Here is a 17500-nt window from a genome sequence, read left to right as displayed (position 1 = left end):
GCGGCAGCAGTAACGGAGGAGACTCCTCCCATGGCAACAACGGAAACCATGGCAACCGTGGCGAGCGCCACACCCCCAGCACCCCGCAGCGCGTGACCCCCCCTCAAGTCCAGGGCTCCCCCAGAGCTCCGGTCATCACCCCCACCCCCACGACTCCAACCCCGACTCCACCTCGCTCCGAAGGCCAACAACACACACCCGTCTACGGCAGCAGCGGTAACAGCAACAGAAGCATTGGTGGAGCGCGCACCTCAGTCAATACATCAGCAGCGCCCTCTGCTGTCGGCAACGGGTCTAGCATGCCCTCACACATGGGCTGGAAAGCTCCCGCAGACCACATGCAACAATTACACACTCTCCAATATGGAGGCCCACCACCCCCGTCGTCATCGCAGAGAGGCAGCAACTCCAGCGGCCAATCGCAGCAGAGTGCCGGCAGCAGCAGCAGCAGCAGCCTGGCCAATCAGGGAGGAGGATATCAGGGACCCAAGGCGGGCACTGGACCCAGCGGTGCTACTAGTGCCAGTCAACACTCCCAGCAGCAACATTCCCAGCAGCAACAGCGCCCGGACCTGCTGGGCAAGATGAGCCATCCTCACCACCCAGGGATGCCCTACTACCCCCGCCACCAGGGCAGTACAGCGGGTATGATGCCTCCGACGGGCATGGCTTTGCCCCAGCGCCAGGTGCCGGTGCCAACCAGCCACGTGGGCACCTCAGCTCCCTCAAGCTTGTCAAGGGCTGCGGGCGAGAGCGTGATCACTGCCAGCAACAGTATCGGCGGAGTTATGGGTCGCCCCTCCTCCTCCTCCAATCACGTCATCTCTCCCCCTCCCCCACCCACCTCGTCTGCCCCATCTGGGCACCCGATGCCCAACAACAGGCCGCAGCAGCAGCACCACCACCACCACATGCTGCCCCAGACGGTGCCAGGGCCCATGCCCTCCTCCTCCTCCTCGATCTCCAATACCAACAGCAACACCTCAATGTCAGGAGGAGGGTACGCGATGGGCGACTCTGCCCCATCCAAGGAGCAGAGGAGGCACCCCAAAATACAGACGGACACCGTTGGTGCGGGTACCCAGATGCCAACGCCCGCACCTGTCGAGCCCCAGTCCATGGAGGACGTTCTGAAGAAGCTGGAGGCCGAACTGCAGGGTCACATGCGCCAGCGAGAGCGGGAAGAGCGGCAGGAGAAGGAGAGACAGGAGAAGGAGGAGAGGAGGAGGAGGAGAAAGGAAGAGGAGGAGAGGGAGAGGGTGGAAAGGGAGAGAGAGAAGGAGAGGGAGCGAGAGAAGGAGCGGGAGCGAGAGCAAGAGAGGAGGCGGAACGAGGAGGAGAGGAGACGTATGATGATGGCGATGGCCGCCCAGAAGAAGCAGGAGGAGGAGGAGGCGGCAGCCAGGAAGCGGCGCCAGGATATCGCCATGGCGACAGTGGTCACTCCGGCGACAAAGATGCTGGGAGAGGAGGAGGAATCGGCCATCGCCAGCCTGGAGAGGCTGTTGGGCGAGAGTCACGCAGACCCACCGCCTCCCCATCTATCTCCCGCGGCGACCGCAGTTGTCCAGCAGCCCTCTCCGCCACCGTACCCGTGGCTGAGTTACGGAGGCGCGCCCGCTCAGGGTGGTCACGCCAGCCAGCAGCGGGCACCGCCCAACATTACCAACAGTCGCCCGCCGCCGCTCACCCCCCAGACAGACTACGCCCGCGAGAAACAGCGGCAACGGGAGCGCTGGGCGGGCAGTGCCAACGCTGCTGACGTGGCATCGTCGACGCCAACACCAAGTGGGCGCGGCAGCAGCAGCAGCAACGCCCCGTCTCTCTTCACCTCAGGGAACCCCCACAAATCCAGCCCCCCTCTCCTCAGCCCTCATCATCACGCCACCTCCACGTGCACCCCTTTGCCCGGTGCCACCACCAGCACCCTCCAACCGCCATCCAAAGACGCCCACTCTGCCCGCCATCTACCCTTGCCGCCCCCGCTCAGAGAGGCGCCGCAGCTGTACCACCAGGCCTTCTCGCGAGACTCCGTGCCCAGCTCGAGCTCCTCGGCTCTGGGTAGACGCATGCCCAGCGGTGGGCTAGGCAGCCTGGGCAGCAGCACCTGCAGCAACAGTAGCAGCGGCAGCGGAGCCGACTCGGACGGCGGCGCCCAGTTCGAAGAGGAGCCCTCGGAGCTTCTGCCAGACGGCCTGGCCAACATCATGGCAATGCTGGACGAGTCCATCAAGAACGAGGAGGAGATGAACCAGGTGGGCAGCGGCGGCGGTGCCAGTAGTGCCGGATGCCCGAGTGGCATGGTGCCCAGCGATCGCAACTCATCCGCCATGCCCGCTACCTCCACCAGAGGGCCTATGGCTACGGCGTTCAACCCCATGCCGTCTGCCTGCGTACCCGCGCCTCTGCAAAACCAACCCCAACCCCAAACACAACCTCCGCCACTGCTGCCACCCCTCAAGAGCTACCTGTGCGCCCCAGACCTGGTGCCCGCTGCCAAGCAGTCTCCCCCGGCCAGAGGGGAGGATTTCGGGGTGGAGGGCCACAGCAGCCCCCCTGTGCTGAGCCGGCAGGGGTCCCTGGCTTCCCCTTGCAGTCGCACGTCTTCCCTGGAGGAGGACGAGGACAACGTCGTCGATGCTGTAGTGGTCAATCAGCCAGCCAATCAGAAGATGGACATCAAGCGGTTGCCCGTCGACAACACCGGCGACACCCCGGCGACCAACTATCGTCACAACGACCTGGCCAAGCTGTACGGGCTGCCGGAGAAGGAGGAAGAGGAGGAGGAGGAGAGCGAGACGGAAGGAGAGGAGACGCCCTCCAGTTCTCCTCCGCAGCGTCCTCACCTCCACCAGACCGGGGTGGGGAGCATGTTCAAGTCCCTGGCCACGGTGCTGGGCCCCCAGAAGTACACGTACCGCGGGGGGCCGTTCGGACGCCCGCCCCCTTCCGCCGCCCGATCCGGAGTCAAGTACTCCTCGTCGCTGTCCCTGACCACGCCGGACATCGCCAGCGGTCAACCGACGGACAAGCAGCAGCAGCACGCGCAGCGGATGGCAACCGTGCTGTCGTTGTCGTCGCAGACGTCGTCCAGCGCCGACTCCTCATCTGATTCGTCGCCTACCTCGGGGTCGACCAATCACCCGGGCTTCGGCTCCTTTGACCCGCCCTCCGTGGCCAAGACGTTGGCTTCTGATTGGCCAACGGAGAGGAAGAAGAGGGAGGACATGGAGGAGGTGAAGAGGAGGATCGCGGCCGAGCTGTGGGGAGACGACTGGAGCGGTCAGCAGCAGGAGCGCAAAGGGAGGGATAGAGAGCGGGAGAAGGAGAGGGACAAAACGAAGGACTCCAGGACAATAACGGAGGAGAAGAGGAAGGAGAAGAAGGACGACAGGCCCCGCCTCACCACCATCTCTGAGTCCTCATTGGCCGAGCTGGGCCGCAGCTGCGAGGACATGTTAATGAGACACACCCAGCCGACCAATCAGAGCCACAGCCACTCCCACAAACAGGAAGAGTCCAGGCGAGTGGAGAATGACAGGAGGGAAGGAGGAGAGAAAGAGAAGGAACGTGGAGGAGGAGAAGAGAGGCATAGGGATAAGAAGCATCGCGATAAGCACCGCGACGAGAGCAGAAAGGAGAGAGAGGAGAGGAAGGAGAAGAAGAAGAAGCATCGGGAGAAACGAGAGGAAGAACGCACCTCCTCCATCTCCCACTCTTCGTCCTCCTCTTCCTCGCCCAGCTCCAGCTCCACCAGTAGTGGCAGCAGCAGCAGGAAGCACAAGGACGGCAAGTCGCACAAGGACAAAAAGCACCGGCAGGTAGGACTCCCCTCAGTAGTCAAATTTTTAGGGTTTACTGAATTTTTATCTGGAACATCAGATGAAGATAATTTAGCGATAATTGACAAAAATGACAAATGACAAAACATTTAAATAAATGATAAATGACAAAAAAAGGAAAAATAATGGAAAGTCACATTCAATACATTAAATACCGTACATTTTATTTTGTTCAGTACATCAGACGTAGCTTTTGCAGTATTTTTTTCATACAAGACACATGTTTATGGAGAAAGGTAGTAGAGGAAATTTCGAATTACACATTATTGACGAAATCCAAGTTCACATTTCATGAATTGTTTTAAGTAAGGGTTAACGTTCGGCGAGAAGGTCGCTACCGTGGAATAGCAGCACGACAGAGAGAATCTTTCTCTGAAGTGCTGCTATTCCACAAAGCGACCGACTCGCCGAAAGTTAACCCGCTTATTATATGGATATACTTAAATGATTCACACATGGCGGGGACATTTCTTTAGGCCTATTTAATGTTAAGATTGTTGCTGCGCAAAACAAAACAGTGCCGTTGTGGAACACCGCTAGGCAACAGCTAGGTAGCCAGGACAACAGGTGTTGTCTATCACAGCAGCTGATTAGAGTCTTGTTGAAAAGTCGCTTTAGCAGTGAAAAGTCTTGTTGCCATTGACAGCGGTCTGTTATAGACCAACCCGTCCGTTATCGAAAAATAACAGACGTGCTAACGTTGGGGAGCCCCGTTGAAATGAATGGAACATTCGACCGATGACGTCACAACCATATAATAAGAGTTTTTAAAACATCTTTAAAATGCTTGAATTTATTTTTTCTCCAGGTCCTGGCCAGCCTTGACCTACAGGGCAAGGAGGCGCGGGACAAAGATCGCAGGAGTCAGGATGGGGGAGAGAAGAAGAGGCGCAGGGAGGAGGGCAGCTCTCATATGATGGGCTCTTCGTCCTCCTCCTCCTCCTCTTCATCATTCTCACGACCTGGGTTCTCTGCAGACCTTATGAAGCTGAAGGCTCTATCAGATGGGCCACCCAAGGTATGTATTTTGTGTGTGTGTGTGTGTGTGTGTGTGTGTGTGTGGATGGATGTGTGTGTGTGCGTGTGTGGATGGATGTGTGGATGGATGTTTGTGTGTGTGTCTGTGTGTCTGTGTGTCTGTGTGTGTGTGTGTCTGTGTGTGTGTGTGTCTGTGTGTGTGTGTGCGCGCGCGCGTGTGTGCGTGTCCTGTAATTCTTAACTTGCAAGGACCAAATGACTTGTGAGGACATTTTCATTTATCAGTGCTTTCAGTCATTTTGTTTTGGTGTTACTGACAAAACTTAAAGTTGGAACATTGTTTACTGTAATGCACTTTTAGTAGATATGATTATAACGGCAATCAATGGGAGATCCTCATTAGGATGGTTAACCACATGTGTGTGTATAATGTATGTACGTACAGTAGGGTGTCCCAATTTACCTGAATTCACCATATGTTTGTGTGTATTTTTATTTGTGTGTGTTTCAGTGTGTGTCTGTGTACTGTATGTGTGTGTATGACCGTAAAGCTAACTGCCTCTTTGGCCTGTGTGTGTGTTCCCCAGGAGCTGAAGATTCGCCTGATTAAGGTGGAGAGTGGCGAGAGGGAGACCTTCATCGCCTCAGAGGTGGAGGACAGGCGCATCCCGCTCGGCGAAGTGTGTGTCAAGAACACCGCCACAGACATCATCAGGGCCTGCAAGTGAGTGATGCGCACACACACACACACACACATGCACACGCGCGCACACACACACACACACACACACACACACACACACACACACACACACACACACACACACACACACACACACACAGTGGTGTAGTCTACGTAGAACGCGGGTATACGGAGTATACCCACTTCTAAATTTCAGGGATTTCAGTATACCCACTTAAAATTGATTGATCCATTGTTTTGAATAGCACAAATATATACAGTATACCCACTTCAAAAAATGCTCAAATATACAGTATACCCACTTAAAAAAGTAGACTACACCGCTGCACACACACACACACACACACACACACACACACACACACACACACACACACACACACACACACACACACACACACACACACACACACACACACACACACACACACACACACACTCAAAATCAACATTTTGATCCATTTAGATGTTAGTGTTGTAAATCACTGGTGTTGTAAAGCCTTGCGATGGTTTGTAAACCTGGTTCTGCGATGGAACAGTCTGAGAGCATGTGTGTTACCTCAGAGACCCCGGTGCCAATCCTGGTGTGGAAAATGGAATGCGCTGGGATTAGGTGATTAGACACAATGATGATTTGTTCTGACCTTTGTGGTGTCCTCTCCTCTCCTCTCCTCTACTCCACAGGGGTGCCAGGGTGAAGGGCAAGTTTAAAGAGTCCTACCTGCTGCCAGCCTTCTCCGTCAAGCCCGTCCTACCAACAGAACTGCCCATTCCCAGGGAGAAACTCAACCCCCCCACGCCCAGCATCTATGTAAGTACACATGCTTACACACACGGCGCTAATCACATGCAAACACAACATACACACACAAACATGCACACAAACAACACCACTCACATTAGGTAGCATCTATGTACCCGGTACTCACACATCCATGTACACACAGACACAAACAATAAAAGAACACAAGTCCTATACTTACTACAAACCCCAACTCCGATGAAGTTGGGACGTTTGGTAAACAGTGAATAAAATCAAAATGCTATCATTTTCAAAACATTCAATCTATTCATTAGATGGAGAATAGTGAAAAGACAACATATTAAGTGTTAAAACCGAGAAAAAATATTGTTTTGGGGGACATATGTACTCATTTCTTATTTGATAAATCCAACACGTCTCAAAAGAGTTGGGACGGGGATCAGTGACATTTAGTAAACATCCAAATAAGATAAAACAACAAAGAAGAACATTTCAAAATGAATTGTACTGACGGACAATATAGGTGTCCAGGTATAAGATCATCACAGAGAGGCTGAGTCACTCAGAATTAAAGATGCAAAGGGAATAATTACCATAGTTATTACATACATTTTTGAATTCCCTTTGATTTACCACGATTGAGTGTATATAAGACATATTTCTGTTAATAAAATCATTGTATAGGTTCATGACATCATGAAATATATATTGGCTGTAGTCTCACTCTAGCACTACAGGAATTAGAGCTATTGAAAATTGACCATATTAAGAATGCTTAATGCATGAAAATGATACAGGGGTGTAACATTCTCCTAAGCACCTGAGCTCACTTGAAATAGACCCAGAAGACATGGGAAACTGTCCTTTGCTTACAGAAGTCAGCAGAAGTTGTAGAAGTCCATTCTTTTTGACAATAATAGAGCATTGCACATCCTGTGCTACAGTGAAAATGGACCATCCAACTTGTGTTAGTGCTAGCTTCAAAAGTCAGCCTCCATGATGGCATGCGGGTGCAGTAGCGCATTGGTTAAGATGTTCTCACTCATCTGTAGAGTTAAATACAGTGCTGAATGGTATAAATGGGTTTTAAACAGCATGAAAAGCCACTCATGCATTATATTTTGAAGGGAGATCTTCGATTACTGCCACATAGTAAGGTCAAATTGCATTCTCTACTATGTTTTAACAGTTTGGCTCCATCATAAGGACCAGCAGGTGATAAAATGGTGGGTTTTTGGTCAAGACCTGTCAGACTGTAAGCACTACAGAAAGGAAAACATTGCAAAACATGACAAGGAATACACCCACCATTTAAGCTGGTGAAATCATGTCCAAGATAGGAATTAACACTGTTTTTTAATATAAAATAATCTCATCGGTTAATGTATTTAACTGTTAAGTGTTGTCTTTTGTTTTGTTTTTAGTCTTCCTCGACATTTGCTGCCATTTATTGTCCCCGTCCCAACTCTTTTGAGACGTGTTGGATTTATCAAATTAGAAATGAGTACATATGTCCCCCAAAACAATATTTTTTCTCGGTTTTAACACTTAATATGTTGTCTTTTCACTATTCTCCATCTAATGAATAGATTGAATGTTTTGAAAATGATAGCATTTTGATTTTATTCACTGTTTACCAAACGTCCCAACTTCATCGGAGTTGGGGTTTGTATTTGCTATGTTCTCTGTTGGCTCGGCGTGTTTGCATTCGTGTTCGTGAGTTTGCATTCATCGGATGTGTGTAGTTACACTGCCACCTTGTGGCTGCATTTGTCTCTGCATCTGTTCCAAGTTTGATCTCTCTGAACCTTTCCATTTAACTGGGTGTTGAATCCCATAAAACGTGCATTGTCTTGAAGAAGAAGAATTTGCAGCGCACACAACACTCTCAGATCTTCCATTGTTAATTTAGGTATTTATTATTAATTAATGTATGTATGTACATAATTCCTTGTATTTGTTGATCTGCAGTTGGAGAGCAAGAGAGATGCCTTCTCCCCCGTGCTGCTGCAGTTCTGCACGGACCCCAAGAACCCCATCACCGTCATCAGAGGCCTGGCAGGATCACTCAGACTCAGTGAGTAGCACACTACGCTAGCACTTTATTTTAGGGATACATCTATTAGCACTAATACATACAATGTGTCTGTATAAGTAACTTGTAAGGCATGTAAAAAGCAAAATCAAACATTTGTTAGGCTTGTATTCGCAAATGTGTTGTTCATGCGCGATAAGGGATTTATTGCCAATTTAACCTAGTAGGCCTTAGCGTTTGCTTAGTACATGCCTTACAAGTTACTTATGCAGGCATTAACATTGTATGTATTAGTGTATCCCTAACATAAAGTGTTACCCAAACTACCATTTGAAGAGCTCCGTGTATGATGAAAATGATGTATTGTATATCCATTTTGGAAAATTTTGGAAAATTGACATTTTTGTATTGGGCATTACATTGTATTGCATTGGAACATGCCTTTTACATAGGTGTAGCCCCTTAATGCATGCCGTGCCTCCAGTGGCACACTGTAATAGTCATTGGCATGTAACTACCGTAGCACTACAATACTATATTACACAACACAGGCCTGTAGTCATGCACTACGACTGGGTCATTGCCATTCTGGTAACAACAATGTATAAAGCCGTGTCTTAAGGGGTTAAAATGTATCTTCTTGAAATATTTGAATGGCAAGGATTCACAAATAGATGATATTACGCCTGAACAGCCATTTCCAACAATAAAATGCAAAAGTCAAAAAAATCTGCTACGTCACGTTATGGAGAGCCAGCCATTTTAACAATGACTGACTTGCTCTGTCCCTTTCCTCCTTCTCCTTCTCCCTCTCCCTCTCCCTCTCTCTCCCTTTTCCTCTCCCTCTCTCTCTCTCTCTCTCTCTCTCTCTCTCTCTCTCTCTCTCCCTCTCTCTCTCTCCCTCTCTCTTCCTCTTCCTCTCCCTCTCCCTCTCTCCCTCTCCATATCCCTCTCCATCTTCATCTCTCTCCCTCTCTCTTTCCATCAGACTTGGGTCTGTCCTCCACCAAGTCCCTTGTGAATGGTAATGATGATGCAACTGCTGATGTCTAACATGTTCTCTCTCTTTCTCTCCCTCTCACTCTCTCTCTCTCTCTCTCCCTCTCCATCTTTCTCTCCCTTTCTCTCTCCACCAGACCTGGGCCTGTTCTCCACCAAGTCCCTGGTGGATGCCAATGCGGACCAGGCGGTGGAGGTGCGTACGCAGGTGCAGCAGCCGGCCGACGAGAACTGGGACCCCAGCGGCACGGGCCAGACCTGGCCCTGCGAGAGCAGCCGATCACACACCACCATCGCCAAGTATGCCCAGTACCAGGCATCCAGCTTCCAGGAGAGCCTACAGGTCAGATACTGCAGATGCACGCACACACACACACACACACACACACACACACACACACACACACACACACACACACACACAGACACACACACACACACACACACACACACACACACACACACACACACACACACACACACACACACACACACACACACACACACACACACTGCCACACAGCCACAGGCCTCTAGCTTCCAGGAGAGCCTACAGGTCAGATACGCACATGCACACACACACACACACACACACACATACACACACACACATGCTCATGCACACACACGTTCACACGCACACACACCACAGACACACACCACACACAATCCAGTCGTTATCACAACAGTCACTTCTGATTGCCTGGTGTGTTAAGAATCTGTTTGTTTTTGTTGTGTAGGAGGAGAAAGGGAGTGACGAAGAAGAGGATGAAGACGACAATGACAAAGACAAGGAGAAAGAGAAAGAGAAAGACAAGGAGAAGGAGAAAGAGAAGGAGAAGGAGAAGAAGCCGTCCAGTCTCTTAGAGATGCAGCCTAGCAACCCCAATGGCTCTGGGTAAGTTACAGTAGAGTAGTAGAGAATAGTAGAGTACCATGTATTAATCCTGAGGGGAAATTAAGGTGTCCAGTAGCAATCATACATAAATACGCAAGACATTACACACAATACATTACACACATCATTACACACATAGCTCACTTTTGCATACATTCAGCCCAAGGCAGATCTCTCTCTCTCTGTTGAGATTGTTGACTAACATTTCTCTCCTCTCCTCTCCTCTGTCCTCTCCTCCACCTCCACCTCCACCTGCAGTCCCGACCACAAGCCGGGACAAGTGGGCAAGATCATCAAGTTCGGCACCAACATCGACCTGTCGGACCCCAAGCGCTGGAAGCCCCAGCTGCAGGAGCTGCAGAAGCTGCCGGCCTTCATGCGCGTGGCCTCCAGCCGCAACATGCTGAGCCACGTGGGACACACCATCCTGGGCATGAACACCGTACAGCTCTACATGAAGGTGCCCGGCAGCCGCACGCCAGGTGGGTACATGTGTGTGTGTGTGTGTGTGTGTGTGTGTGTGTGTGTGTGTGTGTGTGTGTGTGTGTGTGTGTGTGCGTGTGTGCGTGCAGTAATTACATGCGGTAACTGTTCCATAGAAGAAAGTGTTTGTGTATGTATGGATGTGTGCTGTATGTGAATATACGTCTGTGTCTTGTCTAGGTATGCATACTGTATGCACTTGTTTTCATCCGACGTTCCCTCTTGAGTTCAGTTGTTGTTCAGTTCCTAAGCCTCTCTGAAGCCGTGCGTTACTGACTGTGGTACTCTCACTCCCTCTGCAGGCCACCAGGAGAATAACAACTTCTGCTCGGTGAACATCAACATCGGCCCTGGAGACTGCGAATGGTTCGCCGTCCACGATAACTACTGGCCAGCCATCAGTGACTTTTGTGAAGCGTAAGTTCACACTAATATAAATGTGAAAATTGTGTCATTTTAATAATACAAAATAGTGCAATCTGTGTTATTACAGGTTGTAAATGTTAATGTCTTCTCCAATTCCTGGTTTCATTCTCCACCCTCATGTCTCATCTGTGTATTGCTCAGTCGTTTCCCTGTTGTTGTTTTTCTTTCTTGACCCTTCCCCAATGTTCCTTTCTTTCTCCTTTTGTTTCATTCTTCTTTTATCCATTTCCTTCTCCATCCAACTGTTAATCCTTGGAATGAGCCTCCTCACTGACTCCAAACCTATGTAACTCCTTTTCTTTCTTTTTAATTTTGTTCAGGCACGGTGTGGACTACCTGACGGGGTCCTGGTGGCCGGTGCTGGAGGACCTGTACAAGTCCAACATCCCGGTGTACCGCTTCGTCCAGCGCCCAGGCGACCTGGTGTGGATCAACGCCGGCACCGTGCACTGGGTGCAGGCCGTGGGCTGGTGCAACAACATCGCCTGGAACGTCGGACCACTCAGTGGTGAGTAGTATTTGACTTCATTAAGAATCATGTCATTAATTATTCAAAAGTTCAAACCATTATTATTATCATTGCAAGTGTAAGTAGTAGTAATGATCTTAGAAGTGAAATGAAATTGTCAATTGTAATCATTAAGTATGTTAATTGAACTGTTAAATTAGTTAATTGTCTGTGATCTTTTGTCATTCTTTAGAATTTTCTTTAAATTTCTCTTTAAATCTCACTGACTGTTGTTGTTTTCTGTAATCTGTTTAAACACTTGGAGCTACATGACATGCATGCTATGCTTGATTTTGTGCTATATAAATAACATTATTATCAATATTATTATTATTATTATTATTAGCCTACCAGTACCAGCTGGCTCTGGAGCGTTTCGAGTGGAACGAGGTGAAGAAGGTGAAGAGCATTGTGCCCATGATCCACGTCTCCTGGAACATGGCCCGCACCCTCAAGGTCTCCGAGCCGGACACCTACCAGATGATCAAGTACGTCTCTTATAGCACGCATTTACAACCAGGGCTCTAAATTAACACCAGCCAACCGGCCAAAAACTGGCGAAATTCCAAGTTGGTTGGTAGATCAGCCACTTTGAACCATTAGTGAGTCTGTGTTTGACTGCTAACATTAACATTAACTGCTATCCATTTTGGCTGATGACAAAAAAAAGTTAGAAAAAGTTAATTTAGAGCTCTGTTTACAACATAACATAATATTATGCATTTACAGCATAACATTTAGATGACCAAATATATCTAACGCGTGTATATTTGTGTGTCCACCAGACACTGTCTTCTGCAGTCCATAAAGCACATCCAGATCCTGCGAGACCAGCTGGTGGCCGAGGGCAAGAAGATCTCCTACCAGAGCCGCGTCAAGGACGAGCCCGCATACTACTGCAACGAGTGCGACGTGAGTATACTATAGCGGACACTTTTCAATACACTAGCATACTGCTGCAACGAGTGCGACGTGAGTTTACTATAGCGGACACTTTTCAATACACTAGCATACTACTGCAACGAGTGCGACGTGAGTATGCTATAGCGGACTCTTTTCAATACACTAGCATACTACTGCAACGAATGCGACGTGAGTATACTATAGCGGACACTTTTCAATACACTAGCATACTACTGCAACGAGTGCGACGTGAGTATACTATAGAGGACACTTTTCAATACACTAGCATACTACTGCAACGAGTGCGACGTGAGTATACTATAGCGGACACTTTTCAATACACTAGCATACTACTGCAACGAGTGCGACGTGAGTATACTATAGCGGACACTTTTCAATACACTAGCATACTACTGCAACGAGTGCGACGTGAGTATACTATAGCGGACACTTTTCAATACACTAGCATACTACTGCAACGAGTGCGACGTGAGTATACTATAGCGGACACTTTTCAATACACTAGCATACTACTGCAACGAGTGCGACGTGAGTATGCTACATTACTAGCCTGATCCTGACCATCCCATAATACTACCATTTCATTTCGTATTCTTGTTCTGGAGGTTGTTTGATCTGACGCGATTACAGCAAGCGGGAAGGAATCCAAGTTATCCATTGCATAGCACACACCTTTCAATGTACCTACATTACTGCAACAAGTGTGATGTCAGTATATTATATCACAAGCCTTTCAATGCACCTACATTACTGCAACGGTTGTGATGTGAGTGTATAACGCACACTTTTCAAGATACTGTACACAGACATTTCTGCAACAAGTGTGACATGTAAGGGTTAACGTTCGGCGAGAAGGTCGCTACCGTGGAATAGCAGCACGACAGAGAGAATCTTTAGACCCCGACGCGGAGTGGAGGGGTCTTGTTCTCTCTGAAGTGCTGCTATTCCACAAAGCGACCGACTCGCCGAAAGTTAACCCGCTTATTATATGGATATACTTAAATGATTCACACATGGCGGGGACATTTCTTTAGACCTAGGCCTATTTAATGTTAAGATTGTTGCTGCGCAAAACAAAACAGTGCCGTTGTGGAACACCGCTAGGCAACAGCTAGGTAGCCAGGACAACAGGTGTTGTCTATCACAGCAGCTGATTAGAGTGACAAAAGACCGGGCCCCCTGCGGAGTGATATGAAACATTCGCTTTAGCCACTGACTTGTAGGCCTATACAAGCCAGTGGCTTTAGCAGTGAACGTCTTGTTGCCATTGACAGCGGTAGCCAGGACAACGGGTGCTGTCTATCACAGCAGCTGATTAGAGTCTTGTTGAAAAGTCGCTTTAGCAGTGAAAAGTCTTGTTGCCATTGACAGCGGTCTGTTATAGACCAACCCGTCCGTTATCGAAAAATAACAGACGTCCGAACGTTGGGGAGCCCCGTTGAAATGAATGGAGCATTCGACAGATGACGTCACAACCATATAATAAGAGTGTATAACGCACACCTTTCAATACACAAACATTACTGCAATGAGTGACATGTGAGCATTTAACGACCACCTTTAAATACACTTACATTGCTGCAACAAGTGTGGTGTGCACATATAACATACACTTTTCAATACACTTCCATACATTTCAGCAATGAGTGCAACTTGAGTATATAAAAGACGTTGCTCTTTAATATCAATAACGTTCAACTTTTTCAACATCATTTACATAGTGTAGATAATCTGGAAAGCATTGGTCACAAGATAAACTACACTGCCCTATCTACAAACGGCGTGTCGTAGGGAAGATAACTTTGCAGCAGCAACGCAGTTCCCAGATCAAACATCTTCTTGGCCCTCTCATGCGAAGTTAGATAACATAGTCGTGACGCACCAGTTCTGAGATCAGTGCACCCGCACGCTTGGCCTTGGGCGAGGTGTGTGATGCAGGAGATACTGTATATGAGGGAAGCACCGCCGCACAGGGACTGACATAGCAGGGGCATGCGGGGACGTGTGTAGGTCAACAGCATTTCTTCTATGGGTTACAACCATAAGCAAATTTGTATGCGCAGGATCCCGATGATGTGTTGTTTATGCTGCCGTACATACAGTAACTACAGTAGATATTTCTGTCAAAATTGAGTTAAGACTGAAAATAGTCTTCATAACATGCCATGTTCTGTGTGATAAAGCCTTACTGTCTAAATGTGCCCTGCTTTAGGGATATTGCTATTTTAAATTTGCAGTAATTCCAATATCCAACCATATAGCAATACTTTGAAGGTCTTTCAATATTGACGTAGTTACTGCACTTTGCCTGTGTAGGGCAGCGTATTGTATGAGACTTGAGAAGCCTTCTGCCATCTACTTTTCATCCTTGCACTGTAGACTACAACAGATTTCTTTAATTAAGAGGAGTAAAACTACACAGATTTCAAAAAACATTCCCAGGTGTCACTGTCACTGACGTGTGTCTGTGTTTGTCTCTGTATGTGTGTCCATCCCCAGGTGGAGGTGTTTAACCTGCTGTTTGTGACGAGCGAGGGCAACAGCCGCAAGACCTACATGGTGCACTGCGAGGACTGCGCCCGCAAGCTCAACCCATCGCTAAGCAACGTGGTGGTGCTGGAGCAGTACCGCATGGAGGAACTCATGAGCACCTATGACAGCTTCAGCCTGGTGAGGACAGAGAACACACACTGATACACACATACTTACACACTCACTCTCTCTCTCTCACACACACACACACACACACACACACACACACACACACACACACACACACACACACACACACACACACACACACACACACACACACACACACACACACACGCACACACACAAATACACACACACACACACACACAAATACACACACACACAAATACACACACACACAAGCACTTACAGTTGCTTCAGCCTTCATACATTGCACATGTGTAGTCCAGGTGGGGTGGCGTCCGCGCCAATGTCTTATCCTGTGCGTATTGCTCGGTGCATAATTCCAAGAGCAGTATAATGAAAAGGAAGAAAGGAGTCGCACACTGGAGCTGAATGCAAAATCAAAAACTGTATTAAACAAAGCCGAAAAAAGTAAATAAAACCGACAGACAAGGGACAAACGTTTCGGGTCTAGCCCATCATCAGTGTTCCCAGTTTTATGTATGGGTAAAGTGACAACAAAAAGGCATTTGACTGTGTTCTACTCTATTGTATTGTATTGTATTGGATTCTATGCAGTGACTAATCTCACACCTCTTTTTGTGTGTGTTTTCAGGTCTCATCTTCCAGCTCCAGATGAGCCTTCTGGCCCCTCTCCTCTCCTCTCCTCTCCTCTCCTCTCCTCTCCTCTTCCCCCGTGCCCCACAGCCATAACCAAAACCCCTGTCTGCCAGGAAGACAGGCCTTTATAGTTAATGTCACCACAAAAGAGACTTCTTTTTAAAACGAAATGTTTTGTTGATTTTATTTTTAGCTGTTTATTTTTCTTTGTTTGATTGTTTGTAAGTACTACTACTACTACTGTTAATACTTGTTGAACAAGCCAATCGAAAACCAGTTTACTACCCAGCGTTGTTTACAATACCAATCAGCCAATAAAAAACTCCGGTTCAGTGGGTGGTGTCCGGCGGTGCTGTCTTCGGATTGGTTGGACAAAGGAAACGGACAGTGGAATACCGTTGGTGTTGCCAAGGCAACTGTGGTGGAGTTGACTATCTCAATGGCATGTTTATGTTTTCAGGTTGTCAGTTAATTTTTATTTCTCCTGTTCATTTTGGGTTTGTTCTCTTTTTTTAAATGAATACTGAAATTGTAAATGCTGTTTGTATTTTTCACGTGGTGCTGTTTTCTCTCTTTTTGTTGGAAATATAATTTATTCTTTTTAAAAAATTAAAAACTAGAGCAGCCTAGATATATACCACATTGGCCTTGTGACTTGTATTTAGTGAAGAGATCAAATGAAATACTAATAATGATATAGATATGAATCCTTTTTAAAAAAGCATTAAGACTTTTAAAATACAATTGTTTGGAATGCTACAAAACATACGGGTTTGACAGACTGTCTTTTTGTTCATACATCTTAAAAATGATTTCTTGGGGTTCTGTTTTGAATGGAGAGAACGAAAAAATGTCATGACACACAGCATTTTAGTATATTTTGGGGATCTTTTCTTACTAGTTTTGTTCCTATTGTTTAAGAGAGATGATTATCGTTATTAATGACATTTTGTCTTTTTTGCTTCTGTTGAAATGTACCTCTTATTTTGACCCAGTGATGCAGATTATTTCTGGATTTAAAAGATTTTTAATTGTACATTTTTTTCTAATTTAATGTTTTAGTTTTTCTCTATTTATTGGATATAAATGTTTTCCTCTATCTGTAAGATCTTCAGAAATGTTCAAAACCGTTTTTGTTATGTTTTAAATGATAATTCCTGTAATGTTTTTGGGACTTTTATTTTGGTGGGGAGTGTCTTTCGAATGGTGCTTACTGATTTCCTGTTGAGCCTCCCTCTTGTTGTGTAGACGTCTGGTCTTGGACCCATACCCCCACCTCCTGTATGTTTGTCTGTCGATTCGAGTGCACAAAGTAGTTGTTTACTTGGCGCCGAAACTGAACATTGTGTTTTCCTCGTACGGAAGAGAAGAAAACAAAACAACTACTTGCATGAGCCACTGATGTCTCTTCACAGATGTCAGTCATCACCCACACATACACAGTTCAACCGAACTAAACTCACCAACCTACCAACGGAGAGGTGCTCTACTGTACATTATGGACTCTGAATGAGCTGATGCACGCACGCACATACACACACACACACACACACACACACACACACACACACACACACACACACACACACACACACACACACACACACACACACACACACACACACACACACACACACACACACACACACACGAGACCTTACA

General features: G+C 47.5%; 1 protein-coding gene across 5 annotated transcripts in view; it reads left to right on the top strand.

Moving 5' to 3' along the window:
* Window positions 1-17500, top strand: part of kdm6ba (lysine (K)-specific demethylase 6B, a) — a 212279-nt gene that overhangs the window by 194051 nt on the left and 728 nt on the right. For all 5 annotated transcript variants that reach the window (XM_063186338.1, XM_063186336.1, XM_063186337.1 and 2 more), the window contains 14 exons: window positions 1-3821; window positions 4651-4860; window positions 5408-5544; window positions 6208-6334; window positions 8258-8363; window positions 9458-9663; window positions 10061-10218; window positions 10477-10700; window positions 11004-11118; window positions 11448-11635; window positions 11982-12123; window positions 12421-12547; window positions 15059-15229; window positions 15834-17500. The exon at window positions 1-3821 is cut by the window's left edge and continues 58 nt beyond it; the exon at window positions 15834-17500 is cut by the window's right edge and continues 728 nt beyond it. In XM_063186338.1, the coding sequence (XP_063042408.1) occupies window positions 1-3821; window positions 4651-4860; window positions 5408-5544; window positions 6208-6334; window positions 8258-8363; window positions 9458-9663; window positions 10061-10218; window positions 10477-10700; window positions 11004-11118; window positions 11448-11635; window positions 11982-12123; window positions 12421-12547; window positions 15059-15229; window positions 15834-15857 (5756 nt within the window). In that variant the 3' untranslated portion in view covers window positions 15858-17500. The remainder of the gene's footprint in view (window positions 3822-4650; window positions 4861-5407; window positions 5545-6207; window positions 6335-8257; window positions 8364-9457; window positions 9664-10060; window positions 10219-10476; window positions 10701-11003; window positions 11119-11447; window positions 11636-11981; window positions 12124-12420; window positions 12548-15058; window positions 15230-15833) is intronic.

This window comes from Engraulis encrasicolus, chromosome 21 (assembly GCF_034702125.1).
Source record: "Engraulis encrasicolus isolate BLACKSEA-1 chromosome 21, IST_EnEncr_1.0, whole genome shotgun sequence".
Lineage (NCBI taxonomy): Eukaryota > Metazoa > Chordata > Actinopteri > Clupeiformes > Engraulidae > Engraulis > Engraulis encrasicolus.
The sequence above is the reverse complement of the archived record's forward strand: the minus strand, read 5'-3'. Positions and strand labels throughout refer to the sequence as shown.